This window comes from Setaria viridis, chromosome 2 (genome assembly GCF_005286985.2).
Source record: "Setaria viridis chromosome 2, Setaria_viridis_v4.0, whole genome shotgun sequence".
NCBI classification, from domain to species: domain Eukaryota; kingdom Viridiplantae; phylum Streptophyta; class Magnoliopsida; order Poales; family Poaceae; genus Setaria; species Setaria viridis.
In genome coordinates this window covers 15,274,311-15,288,349 of record NC_048264.2, presented here as the reverse complement: position 1 = coordinate 15,288,349, position 14,039 = coordinate 15,274,311, and the positions used below count along the sequence as shown (strand labels likewise).

Here is a 14,039-nt window from a genome sequence, read left to right as displayed (position 1 = left end):
TCTCTTTAGGTCATGTCAGTAACATATATACTAGCTTGGATGAATCCACCTTCAGCAAAAACATTATCAGCCATCTATCAGATTCAGTACTACTACATACCAAGCACATAGATTGACCAATGACCAGACCTTTGAAAAGCTACACTAGCATATCAAGGGTCTAATGATATGAGAATATGGCAGTTAACTATCAGGCTCCCCAGATTGCGCACTGCCATTGATTGCAAGATTCACCTTCGTACAAAGGATCTGATGATATGAGAATATGGCAGCTTAACTCTCACTCAGGCTCCCCAGATTGAGCACTGCCATTGCTTGCAACCTTCACCAACGTTTTCTGCTGCTCATCATCTGAAGGTACATGCAGATGAGCCTCCATGGTAAGAATCTCCCAGTCATGATGCCGCAGAAAGGAAAGCATTCCATCCTCTACACGACACAACAGATTTTATCATTGATTCATTGTCTTGTATCATGTACGCAACTAATCAGGCACAGCAAAGGAAAAGACTGAACACTGACCTCCATTTCGGGTCGCCTCAATTTGGAAAGATCCTGACCCGTGTGGCCCAGATACAGGGAATGTGCATGAAACAGATCTCCGTCGATGGCCCACTTCAAGCGAAGCTTCATACCACGGTCCTCTGACTATAGGCACTCCAATTGCTTCGACAACCTTTGGGTTGTCAGCCGCCTTCTCAATTGCCTTACTGAAAGCATTCAAACTTGTAAGTTCTCCTTTATTAGGGTTATCATTGAGGAAAGCAAGCAAAAATGCAATGTCACATCGATGTATATTTGTACAACTGCATGAGGCCAGATAGAATATGGAAAATGTTGTTCATAAGCACCTAGAACCTTGTTACAGTAACTCAAAATATGATGGCTGATGAACAAAACAAGACATCTGTAAAAACAATATACTCCCTCCGTTTCACAAATTGTAGGTTGTTTTGGCTTTTCTAGATTCATAGATATTATTATGCATCTAGACATATACTACATCTAAATGCATAGCAAAAACTATGCACCTAGAAAAGCCAAAACGAACTACAATTTGGGACGGAGGGAGTAGAAGAGAAAAAATAGAGATGACTGGAACTCATTTGAATATGAAACGAGTCTCACAGTTATGTTATCTATTTGTACAACCATATACACCAAATAAACCAAGAACATCATATGTGTCCGAGGAAATAACCCAACTATTCCAGTTTGCATTGATGAAATGAAGTACCATTCACTAAACCAACAAATTTCATGCAACGATAATAGGAGCGCCATTGTGGTTATCCCAGATGAAGTTACAACTCACATTGAGTCTTGTGAATCAATTGTAAACACATTAGCATTCAATGGCGAGCATCTGATTTTAAACCCTACAAGAGTTCAGTCTTCAATGCAATCCTCCAAATGGATTTTCTACAATAGATATGTTACTGATGTATAAATGCACACAAAGGAGAAATGTTGACATTTGGGGAAATTGCCCGAACTTTGCCATGCCCATCCCATCCCATTGATGTGGAAAGAAAATCAATCTTTTGCTCTTGAGTAAAATATTGGGAGAGCACGAGTATATTGAACTGAATTGATTTTGAACAGAGGAAGCCAAAAAGAAAAAAGGAAAAAAAAAAGAAAAAAGGAGACAGGAATCTGACGTTGTACATCCATGGAAGATGGCGAGGTCGTTAACGGCGCTGAGCACGAGCCCCCCAGCAAGGCTGATGGCACCGATCGACACGACCCTCCAAGGCAGCGATCTCTTTCGGCTTCCGCTGGAGCCGCTTCGATAGGAGCTGAAACAAAGGTTGGCATGGCACAGAAGAGAAGAAGGGGAGATCTCGGGTTAGTTTGGGCTTGGGATTTGGAAGGGAATAGTTGAAGATGAGTGCCTACCGGTAGAGAAGACCACCAGTCAAGGCTGGTGGATCGCTCGACTGAGAGATTCCGGCGAGCTTTCTCGCCGCCGCCGCCGCCCACGACATTTGACTTCTCCACCGCCGAGAGGAGGAGACAGGAAGGAAGGAGGCACGGAAAAAGAACGAAGCCCAGCAAATTGCATCGTTAATGGGCCTCAACCTGTTCGGTATCGGCCCAGCCCAAACGCTAACCGCATCGCATTATCTCCCACCATCAGCAGCTTCATCCCCCACCTGTTGCTGTTGTTGCTTCTCCAATCTAGCAGTGGAGCCGAATCGATGGCGGCGTGGTCGTCCTCGCCGTCGCTTCGCCACCTCCTCCTCCTCCGCCCGCGCTTACCCCTCAGCCCCACCTGCCTCGCGGGCTCCTTCTCCCGCCGCCACATCCACAGTCACAGCCGCCGCCGGTTCCTCTCCTCCGCATCCTCCTCGATGCTGACCCACGGCGACGAGGCCTCGACCCATGTTGATGCCAATGGCGTCGTCGACGTCAACCCGCCGCGCGGCACCAGGGACTTCCCGCCAGAGGACATGCGCCTCCGCACCTGGCTGTTCGATCAATTCAGGGAGGTCTCCCGCCTGATGGCCTTCGAGGAGGTGGACTTCCCCGTCCTCGAGTCGGAGGCGCTCTTCATCCGAAAGGCAGGGGAGGAGATCACGCAGCAGGTGTCTCTCTGAGCTCTTCATTAATTGAAGTCCACTCTGATTTCTGAACTGAAGTAATTTAATTCTGCTCTTGATTCTGCAACGCAGCTCTACAACTTCGAGGATAAAGGGGGTCGACGTGTTGTTCTCAGGCCCGAAATCACCCCTTCCCTAGCGCGCCTAGTCATAAAGCAAGGGTACGTATGCTGTAGCAGCTTTGCTATTCTATTCTCACCAATTGTCATGCCTACAATATTTACTTATGGTTCTTCTTTCCATCAGAATGTGATTTTCGCCTACTCTTCTTCTGTCTAGAAAATCAGTCTCCCTTCCACTGAAATGGTTTACTATAGGACAATGCTGGCGATATGAGCGCATGACCAGAGGGAGAAGGCGGGAGCATTACCAATGGAATATGGATATCTTTGGTGTCCCTAAAGTTCGGGTACCATCCTTCTCCTCCCTTGTTGATTCTGGATGATGCTGTGCTTGTATACTTTGAATTGATTGGGCATTGCCATACCATTGTTCAAATCAGGCTGAGGCTGAGCTTCTTCAGGCTATTGTTCTCTTATTTCAACGTCTTGGAATTACATCTTCGGATGTGGGGATCAGGGTGTCCAGCAGGAAGGTTACGTTTCACTCACTCAATTATCCATCTAAATTCACCTTTTCCTCAATATTTCTGTTTCATGTTTTTGATTCGCTTGTCTTGACTGTATGTCCTCCAAAAGTAAATTGGCATCACAGTTAACTCTTAAACTCGTTTGGTAAAAAAGAAAAGAAAAACTCGTAAACTTATATAGTCATTCTCATATTGCCAAATTGGTGTGGTACATGACTATGTTGCTTTGTGGTAGCGGTTGTCCATTTTATTCCTTGCCTATTTCACAAGGAAATGGAACTCCACTAGGAATTGGACTACCTGAATGATGCAGCTGCTGACACTTGATAACATCTTGGTACATGTCAGTTCATGTGTTTTCTCTGCTTTCTAGCTGACTATTATTTGCTTTCTCCAGGTTCTTCTGGCTGTGTTGAACATGTACTCCATACCAGAACATTTATTCACTCAAGTTTGTGTTATTGTTGATAAGGTATCACCTGTTCATTGCTAATTGTTGCACTATGTTATCTTCTTGCCTATTGTACTCTGTGTGTAGGTTTGGGGGCTGACACATTGTGGTAACTTGTAACATCAGACTGCAAATCAAAGTAGGATGATTTGTATATCTTCTTCAGCTTCTTACATTTTTAATAATGGATTACAGGACAAACATTTCTTTATTGTAACGGAACAAGTCATTTTAAACCCACTAACCTCTTGCTAGAGTCCAGAAAACACCTTTCAACTCCAAAACCATTTGCCGTTTAGGAGTTTGGCACTTGCTACTACCAAGAGCACCTGTTGGTTCATCAGATGGTGACATGGACCATTTTATTCTACCCATGCTTGTCTCATGCGAGTGAACAGCTGGACAAGCTGATAAAGTTAGTCCTTATAAGCTCATGTCTGCCTATTTCGTGAAATTGGAACTTTGGAAGTAACAAGTAATCACTTATCACAGAGCCCTGTTCCTTTTATACAATTATTGGACTGAGTAACAGATTATTGTTGCTGCGTTTTTCTATATATAAACTATTTGTGACAATTTGATGAATACGTTCATTGCTATACTTTTGTTGGTATTATGTCTGTGTCTTCATTCTAAGATAAACATTTTGCAGTTTGGAAAATTGACTAGGGAAGAAATTGAGAAGGAACTTATGTCAACTGGGCTGTCATCTGAAGCTGTCCAGGGTATCATTGAAGTGCTTTCGCTCAAGTCATTGTCCAAGCTTGAAGGTTTTCTCCTAACCTTTGGTGGTTGATTTGTTATCATGCATGCTATATATATGATATACCTTTACTTGAATATTACCCTAAGGTATGTGGCTAAATTGTTAGTTATATTATCTAAAAGAATATTAGTTAGAGTTATGCGCTGGGGTCTTTGTGCTGAATTTGTTGTTAATCTGGCAATTTTGTCTTTGTTTATCCATATAAATGTTTGATTTTAATGAACAATCTTTGTTGATGGACCTTTTGGCAAAGGTTATTGTTTAATCTTGTTATATTCATGCAGAGGTGCTAGGCTCTGGTGTTGAAGCTGTTGCTGACTTGAAGAAACTCTTCTCATTTGCGGAGCAATATGGTTATGCTGATTGGATTTGTTTTGATGCGTCAGTGGTCCGTGGCCTTGCATACTACACGGGAATTGTATTTGAGGTTGTTTTCAGCTCATCTCTTTCTCATGTCTAAACTCATGAAAGTTCCTGGTTCAACTGCAGGACTGCTATCATCAAACTGCTCAGATAATGTATTCTATTTACAAAAACATTTCTGTTAGCCTTTTCTCAAGTTATTTTTCATGATTTGTAGCATCATTTTAGCGCACAAGCTAGATTACACTATTGTCCATGCAGAATGGTTGGTTAAAATTTGATCAACAATTTAATATCGATGCCTGATTAGACAACATGTTTCATATCATAGAGTATATTTTGCTTCTTTAAGGTTGTGTTGACCTGGCATTACTTTTTTTTTCTTTCCTGACTAAATAAATTCTGCATTATCATTTCCATGCCACCAACTCCTGTTTCATTTGAAACTCGTGGTCCATTTTTGTAGGCATTTGATAGAGAAGGAAAACTGAGAGCAATTTGTGGCGGTGGAAGGTATGATAAATTGCTTTCAACATTTGGAAGTGAAGATATTCCAGCTTGTGGCTTTGGATTTGGAGATGCTGTTATAGTGGAAGTATGCCATTTTCTATCCCATCTTTGGTTCCTTTCTTCATAGAATTAAACAATCCGTTTGGTATAAGAAATAAGCCAGATTGATGTTTAATGAAGAATTGAAGATAGAGACTACCTCTGTTAATATGAACTTAAAAACAGAACCAATTCAAGACGCCTGTTTGGGTATTGTAGTTTTGAGAAACCATAGTATCAAGAAACTGTAGTTTTTAAAAGCAGAGATGTACAAAGCCACAATTTAGAAAAAAGAGGTAGGGAGTGGAGTTTTATAAACTCCAAAAAGACTGCAGTTTTTATCAAAACCATGGTTTTCAAAACTGCGAAGTTTGTAGCATCCAAACACCCCACCACTTTCCAAAACCAAAGTATTCCACAAAACCATAGTATTTTTCTAAAACAACTAAAATACTTTGCATCCAAATAGGGCCTAAGCATCTCAAGTGCTAGCTGTGTGCTAATTCATGCAAAGTGGAGGATGTAAATAAGATGTCTACTATGACATGATTTTCTCAAAAAGAATGATTTGCAGTTTTACATCATTTTGAGTTACTGCTTCAAGAGAGTGCCATTAATATTATTGTAATTTACATTATGGCAGCTGCTGAAAGAAAAGGGTCTGTTGCCTGATATGTCACGTCAGATAGATGACATTGTCTTCCCTTTGGACGAAGTGCTCGAAGGACCAGCATCCAGTATTGCTTCTTCTCTGAGGAAGAAAGGCCGAGCTGTTGACCTTGTAGAAGACAAGCGTCTCAAATGGTATACATACATTTTTGTCCTCATTTGTATATTGCTGTGCCTGAAATATCCCTTTACGCTACTACCAGGGTATTTAAGCATGCGGAGAGGATCAATGCTAGCAGGCTGATATTGGTTGGAAACTCCGAGTGGGAGCGAGGTATGGTTCGTGTAAAGATACTATCAACCAGGGAAGAATACGAGGTTAAGGCAGATGAACTAGACTGAGCTTTTGCTTATTAGAAGGCCTAATTTCTGAGCATCATTTTTTTTGCCATTTTTTCTTGAAGTTGTGTAGATACATATATACATGGGATAGATACAAACTCGTGATATAAACCTTTGCTGTCAGAGTTGTGTCTTCGTTTGTTTGGTTTTAGTGTAAAGAATCAATCATCGGCAGAGGTTGCAAAATTGTAGGTCAGGCTAGCTCGGATAATGCTGGTGAGTTAGGAGCTAGGTAGCTTGGAGTTTAACCTGCTGTAACAGTGGGGTTTTCATAATCAGATATATATGTGCCATGAGTAGCTTGTTGGTGCTGTAACAGCAAATCTGTCATATTCGTTCAGACAATGAGAGGCCCGTACTCCTTCCATCCTAAATTACTATTAGTTTTGACTTTTATAGATACATAGCTTTTAATACATAGCTTTTACTACATATCTAGACATAATATATATCCAGGTGCATATCATATATATCCAGGTGCATATCAAAAGAAATGGACAAACGAATCCTAATTTAGGACGGAGGGAGTAATAGCTATTACAGCACACGGTACCATGCAGTCACGGAAGTCCAGCTGGTTCGGAAAATTCTTTTCTTTTTTTGGCGGTTGAACCTGTCTCTTGGTTTTGAAAAAAAAATTGTAACGAAATTGAGCTTGATTTTTCATGATTATTCCCCATGACACGAGGCTCCAAACAATTAATGAATGTTTGGGAGTGGGGATCACACGCAGGCACTGAGTCGTCGTCGATCGGCCGTCGGTGGGTCGGTCAGGACGGTGCTGCCGGCACTGAGGCGCCGACGTAGCCGAAGCCAACGATGAAGGCCGCCGCCGACTGCAGGAGCAGGTACAGGTAGAAATGATCCTGGCCAAAGAAGACGATGTCGTAGATGGCGCAGTAGAGCAGGCACACCCCCATCACGAGCTCCAGCACATGCACCTCCCGTCTCCGCACCGGTTGCTTCTTCCTCCTCGCGATCGCCGGTGGCGCTGCCGCAGCCTTGCTGCTGCCGAGCTTGTCGGTGACGACCCACTCGTTGGCGCGGCTGGCCTCGAGCAGGCCGATGACGGCGGCCTTGGAGCGGTGCATGGACATGACGTTCTCGAAGAGGATCCAGAAGACGAGCAGGTGGCACGACCTGGGTGTGCAGGCGGCGTTGAGCAGCGTGATGGCCGCCGGCACGTACATGGCCACGTACCTGGGCAGGTGCACGTCCCCCTGCACCAGGACGCAGGCCGGGATGACGACGCAATAGAAGAGGAAGGTGACGAGGTGCGCCACCACCTTGCGCACGAAGAAGAAGGCGTAGAGGAGGTGCAGCTTCTTCCACGGCGACACCCGGTCGCAGCGCAGGACCTCCGGGAGCACCTTGCGGAACAGGTTGGCCGGCCCGCACGACCACCGGTGCTGCTGGTACCGGTACGCCCGGAAAGTGCTGGGCAGCTCGTTGCGCACGGCGAGATCGCCGGCGTAGACGAAGCGCCACCCGCGGAGGCTGGCGCGCACGGCGAGGTCCATGTCCTCCACGGTGGTGCGCTCCTTCCAGCCCCCCGCGTCGGCCAGCGCGGCGACGCGCCACACGCCGGCGGTGCCGTTGAAGCCGAAGAAGGCGTGGCAGGCGGAGCCCACCTCCTGCTCCACGGCGAAGTGGTAGTTGAGGGACATCTCCTGGATGCGGGTGAGGATGCAGTCGCCGGCGTTGATGAAGCACCACCGGGCCTGCACCAGCGCCACGCCGGGGTCCCGGAGCAGCGGCGGCACGGCGCGGCGGAGGAAGTCGGCGTCGGGCTGGAAGTCGGCGTCGAAGATGGCCACGAACTCGCAGTCGCGGGCGTAGGGCTTGCGGAGGCCCTCCCGCATGGCGCCGGCCTTGTACCCGTTGCGGTTGCTGCGGTTCTCGTAGCGGATGCGCACGCCCTTGCGCACCCACCGCGCGCACTCCACCTCCACCAGCTCGCGGATCGCCGGGTCCGTCGAGTCGTCCAGCACCTGGATCACCAGCCGCTCCGATGGCCACGACAGCCCGCACGCCGCCCCGATCGACAGACGGTACACCTGACCGCGTGCGGACGTGGTTTATTAGTAGCAGTTAGTTAATAACATAATCTTTGGTCGATACGATATATAGAGAGAGTATACGTAGCAAGATCTAGATAAAAACCTACTACGTACAGAAATTAATAAGCTGGACTGATTGTCGTTTCTGACAAGATATACTACTCTAGATACACATGTTAATTATTAGAGGCGACCGAGTGCTCTCATATATACATATATAATTTGTGTAACAAATACATAGTACAAAGCTTAAGATACGGATGGACAGCAAGCATGCACTCCGATATATGGCAATAAATTGTATCAGAGATAAATCAAATTAGAGAGACGGAAATGAGTCCAGCTCATCTCAGAATATTGCTAGCTAGCGACAAGCTAGAGACCTAGAGTTGACCTCATTGTTGCATGGCATTGCCTTCCTTTCTGTTACCACATCTCTAACATTCACTCCTCTACAGATACATGTATATGCAAACAATTTCTCCAAGAACAAATACACATAAGGAAAAAAAATCTATCCATCCCATGAAGAATACTTCATGTCTGTGGGTTTTGACTTTGACGTGGGGGAAAGGTAAAGAAAAGGAGAAGAAAACAAGAAACTGTTGCAAACGAAAACAAAGTAGCTTTGGTTTCTCGCTTTTACATGCATGGAGGAGAAACAAATTAAAGTGCATATATGCGGCAACAACCAACTGTACGAAAGAAACGCCGCACAGATCATGCATGCTGGGGTGATCGATCATGCCATGCTTGGACAGATCGACGCTACCTTTCAGTTGTTTCGCATGCGCGCTTTGCTTGCTTGCGTTAGTACAAACAAACAAGCAATGTCATGCTCATACCATACCAGTGAGCCAGGCATTAACTCAGCGTGGCGATTAGCAGCTGGAATTAAAGAAGAACCAGAACGCGAATCCGGAGCAATAATCAGAGCAATCTCGCTCACCTGTCTCTCATTGAACATGGGGATCTGGACCAGGACCATGGGGCAGCGGTGGCCGTCGCCGGCCTCCAGGTCGTCGTCGTCGTCCTGCACGCGCTGCCGGGGATCGTCGGCGTCGGCGAGGCGGCGCCAGGCCTGCCGCTTGCAGCGGCGCCGGTGCAGCCAGAGCCCGGCGACCACGGCCGCCATGTAGAGGCGCTCGAGGAAGAGCATCAGCGACATGGCGGCGCAGACGTACACGGCCAGCTGCAGCGCCGGCACCACCACGCGCCACCGCACCGCCTGCCAGGCCGCGCGCATGATGGACGCCGCCGCCGGAGGAGACCCAGCCGTCGCCGCTACACCACCCAACCCGAGGCTCCCCATGCCTGTGGCATGCAGAGGCATGGATCGCCCGGGGATGTCTTCCTCAATCACTCCTCATGGAATGTACCTGGTCGCCGACCAGGGTTTAGTTTGAAGGGTGATGTGCACGTACGTATACTGCTTGTACTGGAGTGGAGAGTGTCCTTGCCTGTCTGTGTATATATACACACTAGACAGAGGGTATACGTATGAATATACGATTAATTAATTTGGCAAGTACAGTAGAATACATCTGGCATGCCGGCCAGCTGCCTGCATCTGTACTGTCGCCGCCTATTGCTTTGCTTTGCGATGCTTTTTGGCTGCGCGTGCATCATGTGTGTATGCAACCGTAGAAAGACTGGGTGCGGACGTGCGGTGCGCGTATGGCTAATAGTGTACACGTGCACGCTGGCGTCCCCCCGTATTATCGCCCATTGCAGCCGTAGTATATAAACTATATTGCATGGGGGACAGCTAACACGCGCACACACGGCGGTATATATGTATAAATTCTTGCTGAAGATATATGTTCTCCAATATCGCTCCATCCCGTGCAATGTTCATATGTACAAGATTTTAGATATATCTGCTAGCCATGACAGTGGGCGGATTCATTCTCTCACCGCCTTTAGTTTTATTCTCTTGTGCCTGCGGTTTCCCCATTTTCACCTCTGATTTTCTTTCATTATTTTCTTAGGCCTCCACTACTAAAAAAAAATGTTTGTAGGCGCGCTTTTTTTAACAGGTGAATAGTTCCCTACCCTACATAACTATACAACGCACTGTCGCAGCCGACGCCGATCCACGCTGATAGACTATATATGGTGTGAGCCATCCCTATAAATCACACCTCATGAGCCACTCCTAGAAATCAGGTTGGTTTCTAGAGGCGGCTCACCTCATGAGCCAACCCTAAAAATTGATTCATGAGAGTAGCAGGTTGGATGGACCCCCCTACATTTGTGTTAGAAATTTCGGTCATCAAAATTTCAGTCACGCCCTCCTACTATTGCAAAAGTTAATGAGTGATTCACGCACATTCACGTGGGCCGATGCCACATCGGTATCCTTATCCTCCACGGCTTGTTTCCTTTCATTTTCTTCCTTCTCTCACTTTCTTCCTTGTGCTTTCTCTCTCGTAGCTAATAGATGTCCATTCAGACCGCCCAGCCCGATCCGGCCTGGGCCCAGCATGGCCCGTTCATTTTTGTGCTGGGCCTAGCCCATCACGACAACCCCGTCGTGCCGTGCCGGGCCAGCCCACGGGCCTCACTGGTGGCCCATGCACGGTCCCATGAGGCTTTTTTTTTGTGCCGGGCCGGCCCGAAGAGCCCGGCCATTTTTACGTGCCGGGTCAACCCACAGCCAGTCAAGAGGAAAAAGACTTCACCGCATAAGGGTGAAACACTGATTCACAATTTAAGATTTTCAAGTTCATCAAACATTCAAAAATCAAAATATAAGGTTAATCAACAATCACACATTCATCACATGCACACAATCACACAGAAATTCATAATAAAGGAATTATTAGAGCTGTTAACACTTGATCTATGTGATCAAGTGTTGGCTGCCTCATTAAAAACCTTCCTAGGTAAAAACTCACCCTTGTGAGAAAACCCTAGGAAGGGAAAAAGAGTACAGCCAGCTCAAGACTCAAGTTCAATTCAACATTACAGTTTACAGAGATTGAGACACACACAGACATAAAAATATAGAACTAGTACACCCAACTGGCCAAGCCAACACCAACAGGCAACAGTCCAAGTCCAACAAGCTTCAGCTTCATCCTCCAGCCCTCCAGCAGTTCAGCTTGCTCCTGGGGTAGGCCTAGAGGTGCACAACAGCATTAGTGTTAGCAATTGAAATTGTTTAACAATTGAACAAAAGATGAGTTAGTAATGGACTTACTGACTAGCTTGGCCTTCATCTTGGTCTGGGTAGGGGCTTTTGTAAGTTTCCTCCAGTTCATTAACCTCCTTCTCAACATCATGTTGTGCCCTTGCATCTCCCAACTCCCAATCCTTGAGGCAGATCAGCATCTCCACCATCTCTAGCAACAACCATCGGCGCCGCTCCTCAATCACCCTACCGGTTAGACTAAAACAAGATTCCTAAAAAATAGTGGAAACTGGAACAGACATAACATCTTTAGCAAGTGGACAAAATAGGATAGGATAGCTTGTGCTCATGCCACCAACTAAGTATGTTGAAGTCATCGTCATAGCAAGTAATAGTATCACTGTCCAAGTAGGATGACAGCTCAGAAGCAGGAGATATAGGAGGTGTAGATGAAAGAATAGGAGAACCACATGAACCAGATGGACCAGGACCACCAGAGATCTTACCCCATGCTGTTCTTTTCTTACCAGTAGCAACTGTAGGTTGAGGGGGCCTTTGCGTTCTAACTGCACCAAACTTATTTTCATACTTGTTAAACAACTTATGTAATTCAGTTCTTACCTCAGTGAAATAAGAAGAGTAATCAAGACCAACTTTCTGAGAAAGAAGTTGGAGAACATTATGAAAACCTCTCACCTTGCCTCTAGGATCCAAAATGAATGCAAAGGAATACAACAGAGGTATGTTCTGCCAATACTTGAGAAACTTAAGCTTCATGGGAACAACAATATTTCTGAGCAATGGATCAGAATCATGGCCATGCAAATGGCCAGCAATCTCAATAATATGATGCAACATCAAAGGACTTGTTGGATAGTAAACACCAGATAATGCATAAAGTTCAGGGCTTGAAAGTAAAGTTGGTTGAAGCCCTACCTTGCCCAGTTCCAATCGTGGTTGAGTGTGGTTAGCTGCCGCTTATGCTGACGAATAGATTTTTTTTTGAATTTCGAAATAAAGGTTCTTGTCTTGTGGGGAACGATGCACAAATTTTTGGAATCCGGTACCAACAGGTATAATCCCCCCTAGAACTACGTTTTCTTTCAGGCCTTTCAACCAATCAATACGACGCGATTCAGGTGAGATCCCATGTAGATCTAACTTTCTATTCACTCGTGGGATCCGGGCGGTTGGGGGGGGGCACCGCGGCTCCTCTCTTCTCGAGAATCCATACATCCCTTATCAGTGTATGGAGAGCTATTTCTCGAGCATTCAATGTACTCTACGGATAGAGGAATACATAAAGTTGGCATACCATAACATAAGAACAATAAGAACTCGAATTCTTATCGATACTGGAACTCAGAGCATAGGAGGGAAAGTCGATTTATGGATGGAATCAAAAAGCAACAGTGGAATCATAAAACATTTTAAGGAACAGCAAAATTTTCTCAGCAATTACCCAATGGCTTTCAGTCAGAAGTGCCTGGCCATTGTGCAAACCATAATGAGTAGAAATAAAGATAGAAAAGATAGTCTTATATGGTAGTAGATGTTTGAGCATGAGATATGTAGAATTCCATCTCACATCCATATCTAAACCAAACTTACGAGGGCGTACCCCCTTGACAATGCATAAGTTATGGAAAGTTGTAATGCGTTGATTAGAAGAGTTCAAAAAAGAGATTGCGGTCCTAAAAGCCTCAAGATAAGACTTGATCCTCTTCAAACCAGACTTGACTATGAGATTGATAATATGACATGCACAGCGTTGATGCAAAAGACCAACAAGTGCTTTATCAGAACCAGAATCAAGAGGTTCAGGATCTGGACCTAGATAACCAACAAATTTGGGAATAAGTGTGGACATGGTAGAAGTATTATCAGAAGCATTGTCAAGTGTGATAGAGAAAATTTTATCCTGTAAACCAAACTTAGAAACTACTTGTTCAATACGCTCAGCAATGTTAACACCAGAATGGGAGCAATCAATCAACCTAAGAGCAATGACTCTCTTCTCTAATTCCCAATCAGCAGAAATAAAATGTGCAACAATACTAAGGTAGTCCTCCTTAGCATTCCCTGACCAAATATCAGAAGTAAGACAGACAGAAGAAACATGAGACTTCAAAGTATCAAGAAGAGAACACGACGCTCAGCAAAGTACTTGGTAAGATCTTTAGAAGTGGTCTGTCTAGAAAATTTAGCAAAACAAGGGTTATGAGCACGCTGGATGTACTCCACAAATGCCTCTGTCTCACCAAAGCCTAGGAGTAGATCAAGTCTAGCAATCAACCGGCACAATTCTTTGCAAGCAAGATCAGGCTTGTATTCCCAATTAATAATTGAGCCATCAGAATGGAATTGCAGTTGCGACTGAACAAGAGAAGAATGGTTTTGTTTAGCCAAGCACATCTTCTGGTGCCGGAGCAAATGCCCAGTACCAGCACAAGACTGGCCAGTAAGAATGTGAGAACAATGACGTCACTTGGCAGCGTACCTTACCTTCTT

At 45.4% G+C, this 14,039-nt stretch overlaps 3 protein-coding genes across 3 annotated transcripts; 1 reads left to right on the top strand and 2 right to left on the bottom strand.

Annotated features, from left to right (window-relative positions):
* Positions 1–40: 40 nt before the first annotated feature.
* Positions 41–2,055, bottom strand: LOC117844675 (uncharacterized). Its single transcript, XM_034725428.2, has 4 exons — positions 1,900–2,055; positions 1,662–1,799; positions 523–710; positions 41–429 (listed from the first exon to the last, which is right to left on the bottom strand). Exons 1-4 carry the CDS (start codon positions 1,986–1,988, stop codon positions 281–283), a joined length of 564 nt encoding a protein of 187 aa, XP_034581319.1. The 5' UTR covers positions 1,989–2,055; the 3' UTR covers positions 41–280.
* Positions 2,056–2,139: 84 nt separating this feature from the next.
* Positions 2,140–6,706, top strand: LOC117844673 (histidine--tRNA ligase, chloroplastic/mitochondrial). Its single transcript, XM_034725426.2, has 10 exons — positions 2,140–2,588; positions 2,676–2,764; positions 2,883–3,012; positions 3,106–3,198; positions 3,590–3,664; positions 4,296–4,413; positions 4,694–4,836; positions 5,239–5,367; positions 5,965–6,125; positions 6,194–6,706. Exons 1-10 carry the CDS (start codon positions 2,202–2,204, stop codon positions 6,330–6,332), a joined length of 1,464 nt encoding a protein of 487 aa, XP_034581317.1. The 5' UTR covers positions 2,140–2,201; the 3' UTR covers positions 6,333–6,706.
* Positions 6,707–7,004: 298 nt separating this feature from the next.
* LOC117844142 (glucomannan 4-beta-mannosyltransferase 1) lies at positions 7,005–9,704 on the bottom strand. Its single transcript, XM_034724905.2, has 2 exons — positions 9,342–9,704; positions 7,005–8,389 (listed from the first exon to the last, which is right to left on the bottom strand). The coding sequence occupies exons 1-2, from the start codon at positions 9,702–9,704 to the stop codon at positions 7,103–7,105; spliced, it is 1,650 nt and encodes a 549-aa protein (XP_034580796.1). The 3' UTR covers positions 7,005–7,102.
* Positions 9,705–14,039: the final 4,335 nt, after the last annotated feature.